Below are 26202 nucleotides of genomic sequence, written 5' to 3'. Positions count from 1 at the left end.
GCTTTGGAAACCGTGCAGGAATCGTTCTAACCAAAAACAGTTATTTATATAGTATCTCTGCATCAGTATAGTAACTGTATTCTCTGAGTTAAGGTACAGTTTAGAACTTCGTTTCCCTCTATATGGTACCTCTTAGGAGGAGCATTTAGCTTTCTCTTAGGGAATATATACCAGCCACTGATTTGATGCCATTAAAGAAATACTTTATTTTGTCTCTGTATCAGCATGGATACTACACTACTACGTAATCTCTATTTAAAAAGTCTTGGGTTAAGCACTGGAGAATTTTCATAGGCAAATTCTTCTGTGTGGGCTGGGTCAGCAAACACTCCAATAAAATCTATTTCCAGGAAGAATGGACCATCCACTTTATCAGCCAGGGTGAATCCAATAGAGGAGATCTAAATTTAAAATAGAGAAATGGATCAAAATCGCATACTAAAATTCCATGAGATGATTACTATAGCTGAGTCTTTATACTACACTATCAGCCCTTAGCAAGTATACCATAGTTTTCATATGCTGTAGCAAATTACGAGGAAATACAGGGCTACTTTTCTTCCCATGCTCTACTTCCTTTCCTTTTCCTTTAATGTAGTGCCACTTAAGCTAGTGAGGACAACATGGGTGTCTAATGGAGGTTCTTGAAGCTTTCCTGAACTCAATACTGTTCTCTTATTTTAAAGCTAAAATAAAATGTAGGCATGCTCAAGAGAAGACCATGATGAAATTCTCCAGGATAGGGATTTGGCTCAAAGGATAGGTAGATCTGTGTAAACATCTGTCTGGGTATTACAGGGGGAGGCCTTGAGTAGGAATTTCCATCTTTCATTTGCCAGCCTTCCAAAATGGACTGAATTCATCCTCACCAGAGTTCTGATTCACTAAAGAGAATATAGTTCTGAATGAAAGGAAAATGTTACCTTGTCAAGTAGAAGCTGGAACTGGGCATCCCGGATTCTTCCTTGATTAGAGAAGAAAAATTTGGAGAAAGGAATCTGAAAAAAGAAAACCATTTATTTCATAGCTGAAATGTAAGTAACTGAAGCATTTGTATGTAATTGTAATGATAAAAGAATGATAGTTTAAATTTAATTATAAAATTATTTCATAGATGCAGTTATGACAAGTGGCTAGTCATCTGGATCACAGATATGTAACTAAGAAAATGATTAAATAACCCAATAGAAATATGGGGGTGAAGAGAAACAGGCACACTTGTAAACTGTTAGGAGTGAAAATTATTAAAACTCTTTGCCGAAACCGGTTTGGCTCGGTGGATAGAGCGTCAGCCTGTGGACTGAAAGGTCCCAGGTTCGATTCCGGTCAAGGGCATGTACGTTGGTTGCGGGCACATCCCTAATGGGGGATGTGCAGGAGGCAGCTGATCGATGTTTCTCTCTCATCGATGTTTCTAACTCTCTATCTCTCTCCCTTCCTCTCTGTAAAAAATCAATAAAATATATTAAAAAAAAAAAAAAAAAAAACTCTTAGAGGGCAGCTGGCGATTGTGGTAGGATTCTAAGATGGCTCCCAAGACTTCCAACTTCCACTGTACATGCACCTTCTTTGAGGTATTCGAACACTAATCTCAATGTTGCTATGAAGGAACTTCACAGAAATAAGGTCCTAAATCAGTTGACTTTTTTTACAGGTTATTCTCTGTAGACCTGACTAAATCATTTGAACCCGTAAAAGGGACTGACTGATAAAAGATTAGAAGCATGAAGGGATTCAATGGGGTGGGGGGATTCTCCACTGCTGGCTTTGAAGATGGAGGCAGCTACATGGCAAGGAGTGCGGGCAGCTTCTAGGAGCAGAGAGTGGCCCCTCACTGACAGCCAGTAAAGGAAGGACAGCAGCCCTGCAGTCACAGGAACTGAATTAGCTACCAGGAGGAGCTTGGAAGATTCTTGCCCAGAGCTTCTAGAAAGGAATACAGACCAGCTAACACCTTGAGCACAGCATTATAGGGCCCTGAGCATTGAACCCAGATCTACTGTCTCAACTTATGACCTACAGAACTCTGAGCTAATAAATGTGTTTTTGAAGTTGCTAAGTTTATGGAAGTTTTTTTTTTAGTTTTTTTTTTTTATTGATTTTTTACAGAGAGGAAGGGAGAGAGATAGAGAGTCAGAAACATCGATTAGAGAGAAACATCGGTCAGCTGCCTCCTGCACATCTCCTACTGGGGATGTGCCCGCAACCCAGGTACATGCCCTTGACCGGAATCGAACCTGGGACCTTTCAGTCCGCAGGCCGACGCTCTATCCACTGAGCCAAACCGGTTTCAGCAATGGAAGTTTTTTTTATGTAGCAATAGAAAACCAACAGCACTAAAAAAAAATTTAAAATGTCATAACTGCCGAAACCGGTTTGGCTCAGTGGATAGAGCGTCGGCCTGCGGACTGAAGGGTCCCAGGTTCGATTCCGGTCAAGGGCATGTACGTGGGTTGCGGGCATATGCCCAGCGGGGGATGTGCAGGAGGCAGCTGATCGATGTTTCTCTCTCTTCGATGTTTCTGACTCTCTATCTCTCTCCCTTCCTCTCTGTAAAAAATCAATAAAATATATTTAAAAAAATAAATAAATAAAATAAAATGTCATAACTGACCTACCAATTTCACATTTAGGAATTTATATTTCAGACAAACTCTGATAACTACATAAAGATATAGTTTTTTCTAACAGCAAAAAAAATAGAGAGAAGACCTTCACAATATATTCGTCAAAAAGTAAGATATAGCCCTGACTGGTTTGGCTCAGTGGATAGAGCGTTGGCCTGCAGACTGAAGGGTCCTGGGTTCGATTCCGGTCAAGGGCATATACCTTGGTTGCGGGCACATCCCCAGTAGGGAGTGTGCAGGAGGCAGCTGATCGATGTTTCTCTCTCATCAATGTTTCTAACTCTCTATCCCTTTCCCTTACTCTCTGTAAAAAATCAATAAAATATATTTAAAAAGATACAGACAAATCTACAAGTTTTTTAAAATTAATTTTTAAAACGTCTCAAAAACTGTGATAAAATATTCATTATAGCAATTGGTAACACCCCAAGTGACTATCAATACAGGACTCATTCAGTCAACTATGGGATATCCACATAACAAAATACAAAAACACACACAAAAAGAGTGAAAAATATTCCATGTAGTGATATGGAAGGTCTTCAGGATCTAAATATTAAAAATAGAAACAGAAGATGCACAAATTATGCAATTTTTATTTTTTCAGTTTAAAAAAGGAGAAAATTATATTCCTATTTGCTTATATTTGCATAAACTACAAAGCACCTGGCCGGTGTGGCTCAGTGATTGAGCATGGATTTATGAACCAGGAGGTCACGGTTCAATTCCAGTCAGGACACGTGCTGGAGTTGTGGGCTCGATCTCTCCCTTCCTCTCTAAAATCAATAAAAATACATATTTTTTAAAAAGTTACTGCCCTTACCGGTTTGGCTCAGTGGATAGAGTGTTGGCCTGTGGACACAAGGGTCCCAGGTTCGATTCTGGTCAAGGGCATGTATCTTGGTTGCGGGCACATTCCCAGTAGGGAGTGTGCAGGAGGCAGCTGATCGATGTTTCTCTCTCATCGATGTTTCTAACTCTTCTATCCCTCTCCCTTCATCTCTGTAAAAAATCAATAAAATATATATTTTTTAAAAAGTTACTGGATTAGCCCTGGCTGGTTGCTCAGTGGTTAGAGCATTGAGCCTCAGATGAAAGGATCTCGGATTCAATTCCCAGTCAAGGGCACCTATCTCAGTTGCAGGTTCAATCCCCAACCCATCAGGGCATGTGTGTGAGGCAACCAATCAATGTATCTCATGTCGATGTTTCTCTCTCTCCCTCCCTCTCCCCCATGGCCTGCCTCCCTCCCACTCTCTCTAAATATCAATGGGAAAAATATCATCAGGTAAGGACTAATAAAAAAAAGAAAGTAACAGGGTTAGAGGGTGCAACACTAGCTAGAGGGACAGGAAGGCCTCTGTGAGGCAATTTTCCAGCTGAGAGGTGAATGATAGGAAAGAAGCCAGGGAAGATATGAGGGGAAGAGCATACCAGGAGATACACCACAAAGTACAAAGGGTCCCAGATAGAAATGAGCTTGTTGAGTTTGACACACAGAAAAGGGACCGGTGTGGAGGAGTGGAGGTAGGAGGGGAGACTGAAAATGAAGACAGGGGTCTGATATCAGAGGCCCAGGGGGCTGTGTTAAGGAGTCTGGGCTTTATTCTCATTGTAAGGGAAAAACTTTTGAAGGGTTTTAAGCATGTGAAAGGTGTAATCTGAGCTATGCTTTAGAAAGCTCATCATTCTGGCTGCTGTGTGGAGAGAGGATTTTCAGGAGGCAAGAGGACAAAGGGAGACCAATACAGAAGCTGCTGCAAAGCAATCCCAAAGCCTGGACAACGACAGTGGAAGAGACGGCTAGAAATGGCGGGCTCTGGGTGTATTCTGGAAGTAGATATGACAGGATTTACTACTAGACTGGATGGGGGTGAGGGAAAAAGGAATCCAGGATAAGCATTAGTTTTAAGTATGAACAAAATGGATACTTTCTTTTGAGTTTATGGATTTAAAACCTTCATGATTTAGAAGACAGGAATGGACACTTGATTTAGTCCTCCCTGAATTTCCACTTATTTTCCTCTGGTTAACATTGTTTACCTTCTCAAAGCTTCTCATTTACAAAATAACACTGCCTTATACTACCAAGAAATAAAAATTTTGATGATTGTAAAGGATGAAGTATTTATTACTCTTAAGGGAGCCTTTCTACTAAGCTAGGGACACTATATTAGTAGAGCTGCCCTGAAGAGGCGATAGAGCAGAAACTTAAAAAGAAACATCTGCCCCGCCTGTGTGGCTCAGTGGCTGAGTGTTCACCCATGAACCAGGAGGTCACTGTTCCATTCCCAGTCAGGGCCCATCGATCCCCAGTAGAGGGCATTCAGGAGGCAGCTGGTCGAGTCTCTCTCATCATTGATGTTTCTATCTCTCCCTCTCTCTTCGATCAATAAAAACATATAAAAATATTTTTTTAAAAGAAACGTCTACTTAGGCATAAACCAGAGATGTACCCATGACTTAGCATGTACCTGGCCATATCCTTATCAAAAATATTTCCTGGCCCTAGCTGGTTTGGCTCAGTGGATAGAGCGTCAGCCTGTGGACTCAAGGGTCCCGGGTTCGATTCTGGTCAAGGGCATGTACCTTGGTTGCGGGCACATCCCCAGTAGGAGGTGTGCAGGAGGCGGCTGATCGATGTTTCTCTCTCATCGATGTTGCTAACTCTCTACCCCTCTCCCTTCCTCTCTGTAAAAAATCAATAAAATATATTAAAAAAATATTTCCTGGTGAGGAAGCTGACATACATACTAATCAGAGAAGAAGTCAATTGTGTGGATCTTGCTCCTTGGTCCTCTCCCTTCTTTCCCTTCCCACCCCTTGCAAGAGGGACTAATGAGAAAAAGAAAAACTGCAATGTAACCATGATCTCAGAAGGTGTCCAGTAAAGACCTGGGCTGTTACCTTGACCTCCTGCCAGTAGGGCCCACCACGGGTGAACATGAAGTAACTGTACATCTGGTTCGTCTTCTGAATTATATCTGTGTCCTCCCTGATATTCACCATCCAAGGCCGACCATCTCCACGGACACGGAGATACAAGGTATTGAACTGAGACCAATCATAAGACTTCTTTCTCTCAAAAGCACCCTAAGGTACAGAAAGGAAAGTTAATTTCACCTCATTTTCCATTATTAGCAAAATGTGAGTTAGCACTTTTTGTAACAACAAAGGGATCCATAATCATTTTTCTTTTTTGGATTCAATTCCCTCACAAGGGAGTAGATAAATCTAGTGATTTCTACTTTAGTACAAAATACCGACACAGTATGTTTCTAAGGTAATGTTCAAGATAGGAATGGCCCAGGACAGTTTACATGGGGCGGGCACTCACCTGTATCACTGAATGGAAAAGAATTACTATTATGTACTTTTTTTCCCTGGTCCTATGGAGCAATGACTCCTGAGTGGGCCATTTAATGACAACTGCCTTCCAATAAATTAGAAAACTATGAAAGAGCTCAAGTTTTAAAATTGATATTTTATAACAGTAGTTACCATCTATTGAAAAACTTAAACACTGCTTGCATAAGTTAATCCTAACACCCCTATGAGATAGGTACTATCTTTACACTCCACTTTACGAATGAATAAACTGAGCACTCTAATAAATGATAAACCCAGTACTGTTAATAAATAACTCCAAAATCTGTTTGTTTTTAAATGTGTTTTTATTGATTTCAGAGAGAAGGGAGAAATAGAAACATCAATGATGAGAGGGAATTATTGATCAGCTGCCTCCTGCATGCCCCCTACTGGGGATCAAGCCCACAACCTGGGCATGTGCCCTGACAGGGAATCAAACCAGTGACCTCTTGGTTCATGGGTTGATGCTTAACCACTAAGCCACACCGGCTGGGCCAAAATCTGTGTTCTTAACCATCTATATCAGCAGTCACCAACCTTTTGGACTTCACAGACCACCAGTGGTGCACGGACCAACGGCTGGCAACCGCTGATCTATATTGTCTCTCTCTTTCAAAGTGGAACTTGGTGTTAATTTCCAAAGGTGCTTATTTACAACAATCTCAGAGGCAATCTGATTTTAAGAATACCAGTGTGCAGAAATGAGCTATTAATTAGTAGCTATATAACTCTAGACAAGTTACTAGATCTCCCCAAGCCTCAGCTTCCTCATGTGTAAAACTGGAATGATCAGCCCTAGCCAGTTTGGCTTAGTGGAACGAGCATCGGCCTACGGACCAGAGGCTCCAGAGTTTGATTCTGGTCAAGGGCACATACTTGGTTGCAGGCTCCTCCCCGGCCTGGGCCCTGGTCAGGGCTCGTACAGGAGACAACCAATCAATGTTTCTCTCACATTGATGTTTCTGTCTTTCCTCTCTTTCTTCCACTTTCCCTAAAAATCAATGGAAAAATATCCATTAAAAAAACAACAGCCCTGACCGGTTTGGCTCAGTGGATAGTGTCGGCCTGCGGACTGAAGGGTCCCAGGTTCAATTCCAGTCAAGGGCATGTACCTTGGTTGCGGGCACATCCCCACTACAGGGTGTACACAAGGCAGCTGATCGATGTTTCTCTTATCGATATTTCTAACTCTCTATCCCTCCCCCTTCCTCTCTGTAAAAAATCAATAAAATATATTTTTTGAAAAACAAACAAAACTGGACTGATCATACGTTACAATATTGTTGTGAGAAATAAAAGGGACAATGTATGTAAACTAATCAGCACAAGGAATGTCAGGTACACTTAATAAATGTTATCATGCCCAGCGGTTGAGTATCTACCCAGGAACCAAGAGGTTGCCAGTTTGATTCCCGGTCAGGGCACATGCCCAGGTTGTGGGCCCGATCCTCGGGGGTGCGGGGGGAGGGGGGCATGCAGGAGGCAGCCAATCAATGATGTTCTTCTCTCATGGATGTTTCTTTCTCTCTATCCCTCTTCCTTTCTCTCTCACTAAAAAAATCAATAAAAACATATTTTTTAAATATTATGAACATTTTTCTATTACTCCACAATACATATTTAGCCACAGAATTATTTTCTATTGTGGACTGATCAATTCCATTTTGTGGATTTTCAGGGCCTGAAAAAAAATCTTGGTGTGCACAAGTTGGTGTGCATAATTTGTTGCCTCTGGAAGAATACCTACCTTTCTTTTTCATCATTATCTGGAGATATGGAACCTAATACTCCTAACATTTGTCTTTCTCCTTAAAGCACAATATCCAAGCAAACATGCAAGGGCTGTGGCCAAGGTCAGACATGGGAATCTGTCCAGAGCAGCCCTGAAACAATACTTGGTCAACAAATTTGTAAAAGCCATAGGCCAGTGGAGAGACAGAAGAACTAACCTACGTCACTTTGGAAAAGTGTTCTGACTAGATACTGTAAGGCTAAAGACAAAATAAACTATACATAAACACTGTATTCTACTTGGTCGAGTTGTCTCACAGAGTTCTGGGTTAAAAATCCTAAAACTGCCCAGCTGGTGTGGCTCAACCATTGAGCATCAAATAATGAACCAAGAGGTCATAGGTTTGATTCCAGTCAGGGCACATGCCAGTTGCGGGCTCCATCCCCAGTAGGGGGTGTGCAGGAGGCAGCCGATCAGTGATTCTATCTCATCATTGATGTTTCTATCTCTCTCTCCCTCTCCCTTCCTCTCTGAAATCAACAAAAATATAATTTTAAAAAATCCTGAAACTGCTTTACATGTATATTGGGGTTAAACTAATAAGTAAATGGATGGTAAATGGTGGGAGATAGGTTTCCCACTGTTTCAAAGTGAAGTTATAGAAGCAAGAGGGGGAAGGCCAGACTGAACCACTTGGTACTGAATTAGAGAGCATTAATATGAAATCATATTTAGATTAATATGGCCCTAGCTGGTTTGGCTCAATGGATAGAGCATCAGCTTGCACACTGAAGGGCCCAGGGTTCAATTCCAGTCAAGGGCATGTACTTCGGTTGCAGGCTCCTAGCCCTGGTCTGGGGCATACCGGAGGCAACCAATCAATGTGTCTCTCTCATATTGGTGTTTCTCTCCATCTCTCCCTCTCCCTTCCACTCTCTAAAAATCAATGGAAAAAATATCCTTGTGTGAGGATTAAAAAAAATTAACATGAATATGGAAATTATAAAATTATAGACACGTATTTGTACAAGTCGGTATGTATATACTTCCTAGTTGTCCACTTGGATGTCCTAGATATAGTGTCATCCCAGTAACAACAAGCATACTCATTGCCCAGATCTTGGTTTCTAATAACATCCTTCATAAAAAAAAGAAACCAGAGCTCTTTTGAGAAATGGTTTATTCTAGGGTTGGGACAAGGGAAATACAAGATGAGCTAGAACATCTTGTAGAGCCAAAATGTGCTAAAAAACAAAAAACAAAAACAAAAAACCCCAAAGGATGGGGCCCTGGCCAGGCGTCATCCTGTGCACCAGAGTTGCCAGTTCGATTCCCAGTCAGGGCACATGCCCAGGTTTCAGGCTCCATCCCCAATAGAGGGCATGCAGGAGGAAGCCAATCGATGTTTTGTTCTCACATGGATCTTTCTCTCCCTCTCCCTTCCTCTCTGAAAATCAATAAAAATATTTTTTCAAAAGGATGGGGACAGATCAAGGGACAGGAGCCAACCTGAAAGAAGTCCCAGTGGCCAAAGCTAGAACAATTTCAGCAACAAAATAAATAACATATTATTGGACTATAACCCAAACTGTGAGTCCATACTAACAAATAAATATATGTGGTAGAAGAAACAAATCTTTCTTTCTGAAGAATCCCAAAAATACATATAATTTATGTGTACAGTACACTTTTCAGGAGATACAATTTAATCCTACAACCTTCCCATCTTGAAAGTAGGGTACATTTAGTGACTTGCTTCCAAAGAACATGGTATAGAAAGAAGAAAAAAGCTCGAGAGGCATAGCTCAGTGGTAGAGCATCGACCTATGAACCAGGAGGTCACAGTTCGATTCCCGGTCAGGGCATATGCCTGGGTTAGGTGGAGGAGGCAGCAGATCAATGTCGCGCTCTCACATCGATGTTTTTCTCCTTCCTCTCACTCTAAAAATCAATAAACTATTCTTCAAAAAAAAAAAAAGAAAGAAAAAAAAGTAACTGAACAATGGAGTAACCCCGCAAACACTCCTTTGACCAAGTGATCAAAGTTGACACATCAGTGATGTCATGTTGCTAGCACATACCTTTCTTTTCTTTTAAAAGAAATTATATCTTTTTTTTTATTGACTTGAGAGAAAGCAAAACATTGATTTTTATTGCTCCACTTATCTATGCATTCATTGGTTGACTCCTGTTATATGACCAGGGACCAAACCCAAAACTCTGGAGTATTGGGACAATGCTCTAACCAACTGAGCTCTCTGACCAGGCACTGCATGTATCTTTCAGACAATGTAATGAGAAGGGTACTTTAACTTTGTGGCATTCTTCCTAAAAACCCAGAACCCCAGTCTACCCAGGAGAAAAAACCCCAGAACCCCAGCTGAATCAGAAAATCCCAAACTGAGGGTCATTATATAAAACTAGAGGCCTGGTGCACAAAATTCATGCAAGGGGCTCAGCCCTCACAGCCCCGCCTGCCTCAACTGGCCCTCACAGCCCCTCGCAGCCCTGGCTTCATCTGGAAGGTCGTCTGGACAGTCATTCTGCTGTTCAGTCCAATTAGCATATTAGCTCTTTATTATATAGGATATCTAACCAGTATTTCTCAAATCCTCATGAAAAATAAGGAAAGACTAAGAAACTGTCACAGACCAAAGGAGACGAGAGACAGGACAACTAGATGTAATGTAAAGTCCTGAACGGGCTCCTGGAACAGAAGAGAATGCTAGTGGAAAAGCTAGTGTAATCCAAACAGTCTGGAATTAGTGAATAGTAATGTACCAATGCTGGTTTCTTAGTTATGACAATGTATTATAGTAATGTAAGATGGTAACAATTGGAGAAGCTAGATGAGGGCATTACAGGAACTCCCTACTACTTTGCAATTTTTCTGTAAAACTAAAACTACTCTAAAATTAAGTTTACTTTAATTAAAATAAATAAAAAGCCACATACTGATCCTACATCCACTCTAAGGAACCCCTGGCTATTTCAGGGTCTGTGGTCTATGTTAGAGGAGATGCAAACCTCCCCAGATCATTGTTCAGTTGTCTAACCTCTCCGGCTCCTTAACACATTAAGTCCAGGTCAGTCCCCGGCGACTGAAGCAGAAAGGAAGACAAAACAGGCTTGGCGCTTAACGTGTTAAACGTAAGAACGCACCACCCTGGACCAAAGTGATGCCCAGAAAGGAGCAGCCCCGCCTCAGGAGCCGCGTCCCCTTGAGCTTCAGCTTGTGGCCAGGAGTTACACAGCCCCAGACAAGAGGAGGTGCCAGGTGTTTTCATTTACAGAGACTCTCAGCTACAGTTCGTGCTACAATGTCACCCCAGTTCACCAGAAAACTCAAGCTCCTGGGCCTGACCTACCCGTGGAATCCTGGATATCATTGCACAGTATCCGCTCTGACTATTCTCCCCATCCAGAGGCGCTGCGGAGCTCAGAGTTCCATACAGCAGTGCACTCTGGTTATTCTTGCCCATTTTCAGGAACACTTCACTTTTGCCTCCAATTGTCTTATCCGAAGTCACTATCCACTTGTCCAAATCTTCTTTTCCACGGAACTGCCAGACAACTCTGGCTTGTTCCAGAATGATCTCCTGCAGGGGGCGGCCTTCAGGCCCTATCCAATGATTCACAATCTCATCCTTCAAACGCCTAAAATGTTCCTTGATTTCATCTTTAATTGCTTTATCAAAACTAACTTCAGGCTTCTCCTCAGGAGAAGGTATATCCAAAGCAACTTCTCTCTGATCTCCTTGCAAACCCCCTGCAGAGGTCCTCTGAGTGGAAGCTTTGCCAGGAGTAGCCACTGGTTTCTGAAGACTACTGGAACAATAGTCTGCAGAGCGGGAACTCAAAAATGGACATGCGGCAACACTTGGCTTTAGGCCTTTTCTGAGAATGTAAGAGCCATTCAGCAATTTGTGAACCAGAGCCATGGTAAGAACAAGTCGAAACTTAAATATCTCCCTGGGCTACCAGAGAAAGAAGCTTCAGCTAATAGCCCAATTCCACCTATAAAAGAAGAGACATCGAAGAGTTACAAGTGTAGCAAAAAATATATCACAATTTCAAATTCAACACAGATCATGTATTGTGAAATTCATGAATTTATTTTCTATCTCTACAAACATTTATCCAGGACGTATGACGAGAATACTGTTTGCACTATACATAATGCATCCAGCTAATTTGTGAAAAAAATACCAAAATAAATATAAACACAGAGCCCTTCGTGGAGTTTATGATTAATCGACCCCAAAATAATTCAAGTATGTGTTTCAAAAGATTGTGTTCATTTTAAAACAAATTTTTATGCTGATTTTGTGCTTTTATTGTTTTTCTGGTTTTGTTTTGTTTGTTTTTTGGCAACTCCACCAGGACTAGATTTTTAAAGAAATAATTGGTTTCTAGAATAAAATATTCAACTCATTCACTCCAGGACCTAAGCTAATTGACATGTTAGTCTCTTTAACCCTTTCAGTTAGCACTTCATAAAAAGAAGGACTTACAGCCCCAGCCACAGAGCTCAGTTGGTTGGAGCATCATCCTGTATACCAAAAGGTTGCAGGTTCAATTCCCGGGTGGGGCACCTAGGGTAGGTAACCAATCAATGGTTCCTTCTCACATCAATGTCTTTTCTCTCTCTCAAATATCAGTGATGCCCTAGCCAGTTTGGCTCAGTGGATTGAGCACTGGCCTGAGGACTGAAGGGTACTGGGTTCAATTCTGGATTGCGGGCTCATCTGCAGTGGGAGGCGTGCAGGAGGCAGCTGATCCATGATTCTCTCATCATTGATGTTTATCTCCATCTCCCTCTCCCTTTCCCTTCCTCTCTGAAGTCAATTAAAAAAAAATATTTTAAAAAATCAGTAACAAAAAATATATCCTCGTATGAAGATTTAAAAAGAAAATAAAAGAGGGATTTAGAGTGTGCATTGAATATGGAATCAGAAAACTTGGGACTTGCCCAGCTGGTGTGGCTCAGTGGTTGAGCACCAACCCATGAACCAAGAGATCAGAGGTTTGATACCAGGTCAGGGCACATGCCTGGGTTGTGGGCTTGATCCCCAGTAAGAGGCGTGCAGGAGGCAGCTAATCGATGATTCTCTCTCATCATTGATGTTTCTATTTCCTCTCTCCCTCTCCCTTCCTTTCTTTCAAATCAATAAAAACATCTTTAAAAAAGCAAACTCCAGGTAAGATTTTTTTAAAAATATATTTTATTGATTTTACAGAGAGAAAGGGAGAGGGATAGAGAGTTAGAAACATCGATCAGCTGCCTCCTGCACGCCCCCTACTGGGGATGTGCCTGCAACCAAGGTACATGCCCTTGACCAGAATCGAACCTGGGACCCTTGAGTCCACAGGCCAACACTCTATCCACTGAGCCAAACTGGTTAGGGCTCCAGGTAAGATATTTAAAATAAAAAAAAAAGAAAACTTTGACTTGACACCTGGCCCTGCCCTCTTATTAGGTTGTAAGTATTGTAAATATTGGCAATTTCGTATGGCGAAACCTACTAACGCTGTTTACCCTCAGGTAAACCAGTTGACCTTCCGAGGTCTCCATTTCCTTGGGGATAACAGTTCCCTTACCTACCTTAAGGGATTTTTCTGAAGACCAGGTGGAATGATGGCTATAAGAAGGGTCTCTGATCCAGTAAGTCTATCAGGATCTCCAAGATTCTTCATATCTAACAAGCTCCTACTCCAAGGCTCACACTGAGTAACAAGGCTTTGACTATCAGTCACTATGTGAGGTCCTCAAAGATAGAAATAAACAGTAACACTAATACTATCACATTTAAACACCATTCTCAATATGTTCAAGCAACCTTGACGTATGCACATGTGACTTCTGTAAGACAAGGCAGGTAGATATTTCCTTTCTCAGGGAAACAAGACACCAACCGATGAAGCAGCTTGCCGAAGCTCACAATGTCAATCGGTATGGAATCTCCAACTCGTGTGCTGGCCTGAGATCTTTCCATTTGCTGCTGCTGCCTCTCTGTATGTATAGCATTACCAATATAAATCACTCTAGGAAAACAACCACCTTGCTCTTTGCAACAACATTTCTTACGTGCTGGCAGGAAGTGCTGCCAGAGCCAGGAAGACCGCACGGTCCCCTCTCCTACCTGTTCCAGCTACAGGACCATATGTGCGAACATTACAAGTATAAAAACGTACAGAGGTCCTCTCCCTCCCAGGAGGACACCGGTGTGGTTCCCCTTCCCCTCAGGCACGCATCTCCAAACTCTAAGGGATACCCCCCCACCCCCACCCCGCGGGGAGACTGGCAACCAGGGGAGCAATGGGCAGCAGCACCTCACGGCGGGGTGACCCCCTAAACCTGTCCCCAAGGCCCCCTTTTCGCCGACTCTGCAGGGAGCGCAGCAGCCCTGCCCGGGCTCACTTCTCGCCCATAGGTCTCTAGAGAGCAAAAGCAGGCCCCTCCAGTCCCTCTATGGTTTCTTCTGCCCTAAGTCTTCCTGTCTCACTGCCCCCAGCTTTAATAAACCTCTCACAACAAAAAGTACTGGGCTTTGGAGACAACCCCCACAGTCGGTTGTCTCCAAAATATTTTTTAAAAGTATAATATATTTGGGTGGGGGAGAGGAGGGAATAAAAGCCTTAAAGTCTAGCATAGGATGATGGGATGATGAGTAATAGTCACCCTGTTTCCCAAACCCTCGGTAGTGTTGCTACGTCTCTAATACAACTGTAATTATAAACGTTCGTTTCATATTTTTACCAATAAAGTCAAACCCGTTAACGGATGATCCCAGACTGAAGGCCGTGGCTTTTGCCGCAGCTGAATGGAGCAGTCTTTAGAAAGACTGTGTATCTAGGAGGGTTTACCATGTGCCAGAAACTGTTCTAAGTGTATTTCCATCGGCTCCTCACAGCAACTCCGGGAGAGCGACTATTGTTATTACCGAGGTGAGACCCCGGAGGTTCCAAGGTTCAACTACCCGAGGTCATTACGGCTACTAGGTAGCAACACGAACTCTAGAGCCCTGGCAATAAGCTCCCAATCCGGTCGGGGTGTGGTCCCCTCAGCCCTCACCTGCTAGGCTGTGTCGCCCTCGCACGCCCGGGACACGCGATCGCCCAGCAGAGGCCCACTCGCCCTCCCCACCGGGGTTCACGAGTGGCCCCTGCCCGGGTCCCCAGCTTTTCCCGACCGGGCACTCCACTTTCCGGTGTAGGTCCAGCTGCTTTTACAACCCGACGCCAAACTAGGCGTTTTGACACTAGAGTTCCGGTCCGATGCGGAGGCCTAGGACTAGTAACCAAGATCCCTAAGCCAGTCGACCGGAGGCTTTTGGTCTCTACTCGCTTTCCAAAAAGCCCGGTTTCCCCCACTCCTGATCTTTTCTGTCCCATGTGAGAGAAAGGAGAGAACTTAGACAAACTATTCGTCTTTTCCTGCATCCCATCTTCAGGCTGCAAACTCCATCCCGCATCTTTCAAATCGGACCCTTGTGTTGCTAAGGTTCCTTCGCCCGGAGGCGCCAGGGTCCCCTCGCGCCCCACGGTGTCCCCGCGCCCCAGCCGCCGGAGAGCTGTGACCTCAGAGACCTGGTTCTACTGGAATTGCCCCGCGGACTGGGAGACCCAGCGCGCACCTGGGCAGCAAACCGTTGTGCCCGCCATTTCCCTGCCCCGCCCCGTGGGGTCGCCCACTCCGCAAGGCTGCTAGACCTTGTGCACACTTTTATTTAAGCGCTTTGAACATTGTATTTTAATTGTTCTTTTACTTCTCAGGTCCTCCAACACGCGGTGAACTTGTTGGGTCCAGACCTGTCTCCGGCACCTAGTATAGTGCTCGAAGGAATTAAGGGCTCAGCTTGAATAGGAAAGAAGTGTAACTCCTGGAAGTCAACACCATTCCCCTCCAGGCTTCAGAAAGTAAAACTGCTTTTTCCAGGTTTCCTCCATTACTCATTTCCACGCCACCAGCTCTTCCTTCTTGAAATTCCGCTTTGACTTCTCTCGTCTCTACACTTGCCTCGTTCTCCTACCTCCTCCATCCTTCCCCAGCTGCCTCCTTCACTGACTCTTCTCTTCCCACAACCTTGAATGGGGCTGTCTCCAAAGCCCAGACCGCACCCTCCCCTTTTCTAGCTTCAGATATGAATTATCTAAAGACAATGTGAGCATCTCTTTCCCTACACCCTAGTAAACATTTTCAACCTCTCCATAGCAGTTCCGGATACTAGTACACCACTAGCATCTCAAATTCAGTATGTCTAAAATTGAATTAGCCCAGCTGGCATGGCTCAGTGCTTGTGCATCCACCTATGAACCAGGAGGTCATGGTTCAATTCCCAGCCGGGACACATGCCTGGGTTGTGGGCTCCATCCCCAGTAGGGGGTATGCAGGAGGCAGCCGATCAATGATTCTCTCTCTCATCATTGATGTTTCTATCTCTCCCTCTCCCTTCCTCTCTGAAATCAATAAAAACATTTTTAAAAAATAAAATGAAATTGAATTACCCATATTAACATCCTTCTAAACTGGAAATCTTTGGCTATTCTTGGCTTCTCTCCTTAAGACCTCCTCTTGGGGAGCTGAGGCCTGGGCCCAGTATCCTCCTAGAAGGTTGGGTCCCTTCCCCAGACTTGGGGTGGGGGCTCTGCCAGCACCAACACCACCCTTGCCCCAAGTCTTTTAACCTGGGTGTTAACATTTTAGAGATCCCTCAGGAGTTCTGGCCACCAACTAACTGCTCCCTCCCCAGCCAGGACCTCTTGGCAAGACCGTAACTACAGTAGTGATGTTTGTACAACCAAAGACTCTATTTTGTGGTTTAAGGAAAATAAAATTGACTACGTTAAAAAAAAAAAAAAAAAGGGCCTCCTCTCACTAACCCGAAATGCTATTGAACTCTCTTTGCTGTCTTTTATCTTTGGCTCCTTCTTTCCAAACCCAGTGAGAAACCTGGATTAGTTACTGCTCTTATACAACTTACATTCAGCCTATTGACTGCCCTACTCTGGACGCAACAGTTTGTCTATTTCCATTTTTAAATGTGGCACCCAGAGCTGGACACCATATTCCTTTGGCCTCCAGATGTGCCACTGCATACATTCTAAACCCTCCATAATATCCTACTCCATCTATAAGACTCATATTTATCCTCAATTTCTTATCCAAGCTAGAATCTGCCTAAACCATACTCATTCCTTCTCATAATAGAATTAATATTTTCTCTGCTCAGCATTTTTTAAAATATGTTTTATTGATTTTTTACAGAGAGGAAGGGAGAGGGATAGAGAGTTAGAAACATCCATCAGCTGCCTCCTGCACACCCCCTACTGGGAATGTGCCCGCAGTGCACAGTCCGACACTCTATCCACTGAGCCAAACTGGTTAGGGCTCTGCTCAGCATTCTTCCCTCTTCTGCATCCCATAAGTTTGGTCTCAGGTGTATACATGACTCCTCTCACTTCAGCTGACTGGTCCAGGGATGAGTACCTGGTCTGCACTGGGCCAATCAGTTTATTCCCAGGAATTTTCTGAACGAAAACTGGTGGCTCTTTTATATCTGGTGGCTCTTGTGGAGCTCCTGCTAATATTGTGAAGAAAACTGGTTTGCAACAAGATAAAATGAAGGTGCTGAGAGAGATGGGAATAGGAGGATAAAAGAAGGCTCAGTCAGCATTTATTTTCCCAGTTCTAATTGTTCCCAAGGTCCAGTTGCAGCATCTTGCCACGGCTTGGTTATTGAGCCTTTCCTTGACTTTCAAGCACTAATGAATTCCTTTTGCCTAAATTAATCTGAATTTGGTTTCTATCACTTGCAACCAATAGGTCCTCATTGATACATTGACTGCAACTATTCAGAACACAACTTAAATCCCATGTTCTCCTTAAAAACTTTCCCTAATGTGTCCATGTCATAATAGTTGCTCTCCTGGCATCCTATAATATTTATTTTTTATTTTATATACACTGACACATAATTACATTCAAATGAAAACTAGATTATAAGCTTGACTGCACTGCTCATTTATTGTTTTATATACAAGCCTTTTCAACAGGAGGGTAAAAACCTTGAAGGTAGTGATTTTTGTCATATACATTAAAATATGTCTTCTACAGTAACCTGCACAAATTTACACAGAGTGGTTACTGCCACAAGAGGTCAAAGGACAAATTTCATGAAAACCTTTAAGAAGGGCTGCAGTAACACAGGCCAGTAAAAAAATACTGCAATAGTTAAAGCAAGAGGCAAATTATTCAGTAATTTCATATCTTGATGGAGTCTCTTCAGAGTTTAAAGGCAATCAGGGCATGATCCAGGCAAAGGAAATACATTATTTTAGAAAAGGAAATGACCTTGTGGGAATTTGGGGTCATGGTGGTATCACTATAGATCCAGGGTTAGTTCTCTGCCCTGCTGATCCAGGAACTTGTTTACTCAAGAGGATTACTTCTTGCCAAGCAATTTCACAGGAAGACAAATGACAAACCAGAATGACCATTTATTCATCTACAACAACAAAAATGGGCCTGATGTGAGAATCGAGGCCATTTTTCCGGGACAGTCCCTCCTGATGGGGAAGCCCACCTTGCAGTCCAGACAGACTAGCAGGTGAGGAGGGTCCTCTAATTAGAAAGAGCCGGCAGGGTTCAAAGGGACTTTCCATTAAACAAAATGAATTGTCTACCCTTCCTTTGGGGATATTTCTATCTGCAGTTCTGATGCCAAGCTTTTTGTGATGTCATTTTAATAAATATCTAGACACACACACATAAAGCAAGCCTTGGCCTATGTAGCTCAGATGATTGGGTGTCCTCCATCCCATGCACCGAAAGACTGCCGGTTTGATTCCAAGTCATTTGATAGGTATGCATTTCTTCCACTTTCATTCCCTTCCACAGTTGTGAATCTCAGGGACACTCCCTGATAAGCATCCTGCACACTAAACTCTATCTCAGAGTCTACTTTTTGGAGAACCCAACTTGCAACAGTTGGTGCTAGAAGTGGTCCAAGAAGCAGGCAATAAAATAATGTTTAGAAGTTGGGTTACCTACCACACAGCTGGCAACAAAGATCTGGTGGTCCAATTGTTAAATATTTATTTATTTATCGGTGAATAGGGATAGTATGCTGGTGGGGTGTATCAGGCATTTAAAAAATATGGGAGGACATCTACACTAATAAAAGAGAAACATGGTAATTGGCGTACGACCGCTACCCTTTTCATTGGCTAATCAGCAAGATATGCAAATTAACTGTCAGCCAAGATGGCGGCCGGCAGCCAGGCAGCTTGAAACTAACATGAGGCTTGGTTGCCTCAGTGACGGAGGAAACCAACGTTCCCCCCCGCCCGTGGCTGCAGGCCTCTGAGCGGGCAGTGTAACAAATACCACCGGACTTCAGCCAGCAGATTAGCAACATTGTAAACAGCCCTCAGCCCCTCACCCAGACTGGCCAGGCACCCCAGTGGGGACCCCCACCCTGATCCAGGACACCCTTCAGGGCAAACCAGCCGGCCCCCACACGTGCACCAGGCTTCTACCCTATATAGTAAAAGGGTAATATGCCTCCCAGCACCGGGATCAGTGGAGCCGCGAGGCCTCCGGGCACCGGGATCAGCGTGACAGGGGGCAGCGCCCCAACCCCCTGATCGGCCCTGCTCTGTGTGTGACAGGGTGCGGCACCCCAACCCCGCCCCCCCAGGCCCTGCTCTGTGTGTGATGGGGTAGAGCCATAACCTCCCCATCGGCCCTGACCTGAGTGTGAGAGTGGCGGCGCCCCAACCCCCTGATTGGTCCTGCTCTGTGGGTGATAGAGGGCGGCGCCCCAACCCACTGATCCGCCCTGCTCTGTGTGTGACAGGGGACGGCGCCCCAACTCCCCTATCGGACCTACTCTGTGAGTGACAGGGGGGAGCTCCTCAACCCCCTGATGGGCCCTGCTCTGTTCATGACAGGAGGGAGCTCCCCAACCCCCCTGATGGGCCCTGCTCTGTGTGTGACAGGGGGTCGCGCCGCAACCTCCCCATCGACCCTGCCTTGAGTGTGACAGGGGGCGGCGCCCCAACTCCCCAATCGGCCCTGCTTTGAGCCAGACCAGGGGCTGCACCTAGGGATTGGGCCTGCCCTCTGCCACCGGGGAGCAGGCCTAAGCCAGCAGGTCGTTATCTCCCGAGGGGTCCCAGACTGCGAGAGGGCACAGGCCGGGCTGAGGGACCCCCCCTTCCCCCCGAGTGCACAAATTTTTGTGCACCAGGCCTCTAGTCCTATCTAATAAAAGAGAAACATGGTAATTGACGTACGACCGCTACCCTTCCCATTGGCTAATCAGGGAGATATGCAAATTAACTGCCAGCCAAGATGGCGACGGCAGCCAGGCAGCTTGAAACTAACATGAGGCTTGCTTGCTTCAGTGCTGGAGGAAAACAACGTTCCCCACCTGCCTTGCCAGCCTCTGAGCCTGCAGTTTAAAAAACATTGTAACAAATATAGAAGCTAAACAAAACCCCAGAAACCTGCTTTCAGTGAGCCGGGATCTCAGAGCTGGAATTGATACAGAGTTTCGATTATAGAACGTAAACAAACCAGATACCTGCTTTCAGCAGCAGATGCCTAAGAGCTGGAGCCTCAGAGCTAAAGCTGGCCCAGAATAAAAAAAAGAAAAGAAAAAAAGGAGCAGTTGGGAACTTCAGTCCCAGCCTGAAAAAAGCCCTTAGCCCCTCACCCAGACTGGCCAGGCACCCCAGTGGGGACCCCCACTCTGATCCAGGACACCCTTCAGGGCAAACCAGCCGGCCCCCACACGTGCACCAGGCCTTTATCTTATATAGTAAAAGGGTAATATGCCTCCCAGCACCAGGATCAGCGGAGCCGCGAGGCCTCCCGGCACTGGGATCAGCATGACAGGGGGTAGAGCCCAAACCCCCTGATCGCCCTGCAGCTCTGTGTGTGACAAGGGGCGGGGCCACAACCTCCCTATCTGCCCTGCTCTGTTCCTGACAGGGGAAGGCGCCCCAACCCCCTGATCGGCCCTGCTCTGTGCCTGATGGGGGGAGCTCCACAACCCCCTGATCGCCCTGCGGCTCTCTGTGTGACAGGGTATGGCGCCCCAACCCCCCTACCCCATGGGCCCTGCTCTGTGTGTGACGGGGTAGAGCCATAACCTCCCCATCGGCCCTGCCCTGAGTGTGACAGTGGCGGCGCCCCAACCCCCTGATCAGCCCTGCTCTGTGAGTGATAGAGGGTGGCACCCCAACCCCCTGATCCACCCTGCTCTGTGTGTGACAGGGGGGCGGTGCCCCAACTCCCCAATCGGCCCTGCTCTGAGCCCGACCAGTGGCTGTACCTAGGGATTAGGCCTGCCCTCTGCCACCCGGGAGCAGGCCTAAGCCAGCAGGTCGTTATCTCCCGAGGGGTCCCAGACTGCGAGAGGGCACAGGCCGGGCTGAGGGACACCCCCCTCCCCCCGAGTGCACAAATTTTTGTGCACCGGGCCTCTAGTTCTATATAACAAAAGCCTAATATGCAAATTTTCCCCTCCCAGGAGTTCAACCACTTGCTAGGCGCTGACCACCAGGAGGCAGCACAGAACATGGCAGGTGTTGGAGGTGCTGACAGCCATGGGCAGTGGAGGCACTGCTGGCCCTGATGGACCCTACAAGAGCGGGACCACTGTGGGAAGGTGGAGCAGGTGAGCAGGCAGCACCAGGCCAAGGCAGGTGTGAGAGGGGGCCCGATTGCCATGCTGATAGCCCTGCAGACAGTGACCAGTGGTGGTGGAGGGGGTGAGGGGGCAGTGCTGCCACCCGGCTCCCAGGCACTGAGGGGGTGGGGGCCTGGCCCTGATCTATCACCCCTCAGGCCAGATGATGGAGCAGGTGAGGGAGCAATGCCAGGCTAAGGTGGGGTACCAGGCGGGGCTGTGGGGCTGTGAAGCTGGGGCACGAGCTGGGGCCCAATCTCCACAGGCCACTCCAAGAGACCCCATTTGTGCATGAATTCATGCACCAGGCCTCTAGTAGTAACTATAATATGGAATTCGGCCACTGTTACTGAAAGTCAAGTATGAAAGCCAGAGGGCCCCCTTAATAGCATATGAAGAGGGGTTCAACACCCACAGTGGGAGGCAGGAAAAGCTGAGGCCCAGGATAATCATCAGAGTAGTCTGAACTCTAGTAAGATTATACTCCCAAGCCAGGCAGGTCAGCTAAGCCAAGACCAAGGCCCTAGTAATGCGACCATGACATTTGGGATGGGGCTATCTGATTGATGCCACTGAAGATCTTGAATTCTTACTTTCCTGAATCCTCAAAACCTGAAGAAAAGCCTCAACATCTAGAAATTTCCTCTTGCTACCAGACAGTGAAGAGGCCTGTACCCTGTAAGGCTGCCTGTGCCCTCCTCAACATATGCCCTTACCGTCCTCCTGGACACAGGCCAATTACTAGGATTAAAACACTACTTAACCCAGTGGGGGACATACTGGACCAGATGAGGGAGAAAAGGGACTATACCACTAAGGAGTTGCAAGAACTAGCTAAGCATGTAATGGCAACCGTTGGGAGAAGAGCAAGACACTGGATTCTGAGGGTGCTTGATCAAGGGGACCAGAAGATAAAATTGGATTAGGGAGAGTTTACTGATTTGGAAGCATTCTCCTGAGATACAGGACTTATCACTTTGGCAAGGACCCCAGGAAATGGTGTAAATTTACTACTAGAGTGGCTCTGAGAAGCATGGAAAACTGTATAGTCCACATGAGCTTATAAACAAAGGATCATGTCCTGCTGGTGTGCTCAGTGGTTGAGCATCGACCTATGAACCAGGAGTTCCTGGTTTGATCCCTAGTCAGGGCATATGCCCGGGTTGCAGGCTCCATCCCCAGTAGGGGGCATGCAGGAGGCAGCCGCTCACTGGTTCTCTCTCATCATTGATGTGTCTCTTTCTACCTCTCCCTTCCTCTCTGAAATCAATAAAAATATATCTTAAAAAAAAACCCAGAAAGCTGAAAAGTAAGCACAACAAACTGGATGTACTATCTAAGGTCAGAAATCCCACCAAATGATTATGTTCCATGGGAAGACAAAAAGGATACTCCGTTTACCAAGGCCATAAGGAATGTGATAATAACAGGTGCACCAGTATCACTATAAGTCAGTGGTTCTCAACCTTGGCCGCACATTAGAATCACCTGGGAATCTTTTTAAAATCCTGACTTCTGGGCCTCATCCTCCGGAAATTCTATTTCATTGTTATGGGGTGGGGCCACAACATTAGTAACAAAGAAACAGAATTTCCGGAGGGTGAGGCCCAGCAATCAGGATTTTAAAAAGATTCCCAGGTGATTCTAATGTGCAGCCAAGGTTGAGACCCACTGCTATAAGTTTAATGGTACTTCACCTATACAGCAGTAGGTGAGGCTGTTATAAAACTCAGGCAGTAACAATGGGGTGATAGGATTTTGAAACAAGAAGCCAGGTGGCAGCACTTAACTGCCGGAAGTCAGGTAGATGCAATTATGAGCAGAAAGGTCAGAGTTATAGCCAAGAAGGCCTGACCCTCAGAGAATTATGGAAATGGCTAACAGAACACAATAAACATCCCCATTGGCAAAATAGATGGGAAGCCAACAAGGGTACTCCTAAACTTTCAATCAGAAGGGTGATAAGAGGGCTGAGGGCAGTTGCCCCAATAAAAAGTGACCATCCTTGGCCAAATTTCGGATCTGAGCAAGTTTTTAGACCCTGAACACAGTAAGAGATGGTTGGGCCCTCGCCGGTTTGGCTCAGTGGATAGACTGAAGGGTCCTGAAGACTCAAGGGTCCCAGGTTCGATTGCCTCAAGGGCACATGCCTGGGTTGCAGGCTCCTCCCTGGTCCCAGCTGGGGACCAGGGCACATGCTGGAGGCAACCAATTGATGTGTTTCTCTCACATCGATATTTCTGTCTTTCCCTCTTTCCTCCACTTTCTCTAAAAATCAATGGAAAAATATCCTCGGGTGATTAAAAAAACAAAAGATATGGTTAGCCCACTAAAAGGAGAATTCCACCTCACAGAAGGGCACCAGGCTTCAGGCTGGCTAGAAATGGAGCTGGCCTGGTCATTTTGGGTCATCTTGTCCATAGTCGCAGTTCCAAGGATATGCTGGGGGAAAGAAGTCTAGGGGTTACATCTTAGTACAACTCCTTTGGAATAAAGCGGTAGCTGAGCCTTATTGTTTTTTTCTACCTGAATCCTGAACACCTTTTTAAGCTAACTGGTAGCAAATTGGACATCTAGTTCCAGGGATATCTCTATGTATGACATATTTTTTTATTACTATTTTTAAGGTGTGTACATTTGTGATATGTACTGCAAACCTGCTGGAGAAAATAAAATTTAGACAGAAAAGGAGCCAGAGACCAAGAATTCATCAGCCTGCCTCTGCCCAGTAATGCTTAGGTGTTCGAGACGCCAAATGTTGGGGTCCAAATGTTGGGGTCCAGCCCCAGCAGGTCCAGGGGTTCCCAAAGGTGTGGACGGAGTTGGTGAAGAAGGAATGCAGGACACAGAGACAGTGTTCAGTTGATCAGCATAGCCAGGTTCTCTATTGTCCTGTTACATCTGTATTTATACCATTTGATCCTATAAGCATGCCTCTATAATCACATCATGGTATGTTTTGGGTAACCTTCTATAGTTTCTTGTTTCATTTCCATAGTTTCTCATCTGACCTTTGCCAAAAATCCTGTCTCTATCTAGTTCTGTTGATTTTAATGTTGTCTAGGTTAATCTCTGTGTTCCATTATAAGGGCTATTCCAAGGTCACTGCTGTACTGATAGGCTACAGGGAAGTGACTGAAGGAGATTATCCTACCCAGTAAAGGTTATGTCCTCCCAGCCTCGCTGCTTGCCTTCCCTGGGACTACCCTGTGTCGTGGGTCTCCAGGGGTATAGGCTTTGGTGCTTTCCCTGGTGGGCAGACCCCTGGGGATGTGGCCCAACAAGTCCCCAATTTATTGCCAACAGTCTTAGTCCAAGTTCTTCATAAGTAGTACATGGTATTTCTGTAACACTGGGGGTTTTTACTGATTTATTCTCTTCCTTAGTCCTGTTAATCCCTAACTCCAGGGAAAAAACCCCACCTGGGGAAACAACCTTTCTCAGGGAGGTGGTCCTGGTTGTAACACATACTGCTAAAAAAAGGGGGAGCAAACGTATTAAGAACAGTATGCCGTATATGCCAGGTACCTTGAAACATAAGCTGTGCAGATGTTTCTTCCCTGCAGCGACTGTGTCAAGCAACAAGGATGGACCAGCCTCCGGCAGCTAGGGAAATCTGTGGTCTGATTCCCAAGTTCACTACCAGAATAATGAATTAATGGACTCTAAAAAGTTTTCAGAAGATGTCAAGTTGTTTGTTATTGTTTATGCTCCCTATTCTATATGCCAAATCCCACAAAGAAAGGACTTCTGGAGCTGCCCTTTTAATCAGCTGACCTCAAACTCAACAGGCATGAAACTGAACTTATTTCCCATTAACACCAGTTTCTGAAACCTCCTCCCACATGTGTTGCTTATCTTGATGAAGGGCCCACGGACCACCAGCTTCCTATGCCAGAGCCTGCATGTCATTTATGTCTGCGATCTCACTTTACTCCTTTCCCAGCTAATCTCCAAGACCTGGTAATTCCAACTTCCAAATTATCCGTCCATTTCTACTGCTCTTTCCTTCGTTTAGGACATCATCATCCCTTGCTAAAATGATACCAACAGCCTATATGTTCTCCCTGCCTTCTAGCGCACTCACCACACTGGGGAAGCAGAGTAATCTTTTTAAAACACAAATCGAATAACGTCGTTCTTCTGTTTAAATCTTCCAATACTTACTAATACAGTTTATCAGACTCTGCACGTGGCCGCTGTGTCCTTCCTCCGCCTTATTCCCACACTCCCTGCCACCTGCTCGGCCATAATACACTTTCAGTTCCCTGAACCCAGCTTTTTCTATTATCACGGCTTTTGCCCACGCGGTTCTCTGCTAAGCACACCCTTCCCTCTACGGTTGTTGTGGGTAACTCAGATGCATCCTCCAGGTCCCAGCTCAGCTGTCACTTGCACAGCCTAGGCAGGAAAGCTTCATTCCCCAACGGGTGCCCTCGGCAGAGTCCGGGAGACGCGTGCCTCCCCGGAGGGCAGCCCTTGACGTCGCCCTCGCCACTTCATCAGTGTCGGACAGTTGGAAGGCTCCTCAGAGAGGGCCCAGATGCTTGGCGGCTCCGGTCCACGACAGGTAGGCAGCCCATCGAGCTTGGGCCCGCAGCGGAAACACACCCAGGACTTCCAAGACCCCGCGCAGGGTGGAGGAAAGTGATCCACTGCCGGGAACCACGCCGGGTGCTGGGCCCCGCCTCTCACGCTACGTCGGGGGCGGGGCAGGGAGGGGCGCCGAGAGCCGGCGAACGGCGTGCGCCGAGCGGGGGGCGGGGCCAGGGGC

The 26202-nt window shown here is 45.7% G+C and overlaps 1 protein-coding gene across 1 annotated transcript; it reads right to left on the bottom strand.

The window, feature by feature from the left end:
* Positions 1–181: 181 nt before the first annotated feature.
* NDUFAF1 (NADH:ubiquinone oxidoreductase complex assembly factor 1) lies at positions 182–14918 on the bottom strand. The gene is made up of 5 exons (XM_081112900.1): positions 14804–14918; positions 11097–11745; positions 5535–5720; positions 924–998; positions 182–401 (listed from the first exon to the last, which is right to left on the bottom strand). The coding sequence occupies exons 2-5, from the start codon at positions 11667–11669 to the stop codon at positions 252–254; spliced, it is 984 nt and encodes a 327-aa protein (XP_080969026.1). The 5' UTR covers positions 11670–11745; positions 14804–14918; the 3' UTR covers positions 182–251.
* Positions 14919–26202: the final 11284 nt, after the last annotated feature.

The sequence above is a fragment of the Myotis nattereri genome (assembly GCF_964212035.1).
Source record: "Myotis nattereri genome assembly, chromosome: 1".
Lineage (NCBI taxonomy): Eukaryota > Metazoa > Chordata > Mammalia > Chiroptera > Vespertilionidae > Myotis > Myotis nattereri.
This window is presented reverse-complemented; position numbering and strand designations above follow the sequence as displayed.

Coding starts and splice junctions, on each gene's coding strand:
- NDUFAF1 (XM_081112900.1), bottom strand. CDS start 11,669: ATGGCTCTGGTTCACAAATTGCTGAATGGCTCTTACATTCTCAGAAAA. Junction 5,721..11,096: donor TGATATCCAGGATTCCACGG/GTAGGTCAGGCC, acceptor TCTGTACCTTAG/GGTGCTTTTGAGAGAAAGAA. Junction 999..5,534: donor CCTACTGGCAGGAGGTCAAG/GTAACAGCCCAG, acceptor TTCTTTTTTCAG/ATTCCTTTCTCCAAATTTTT.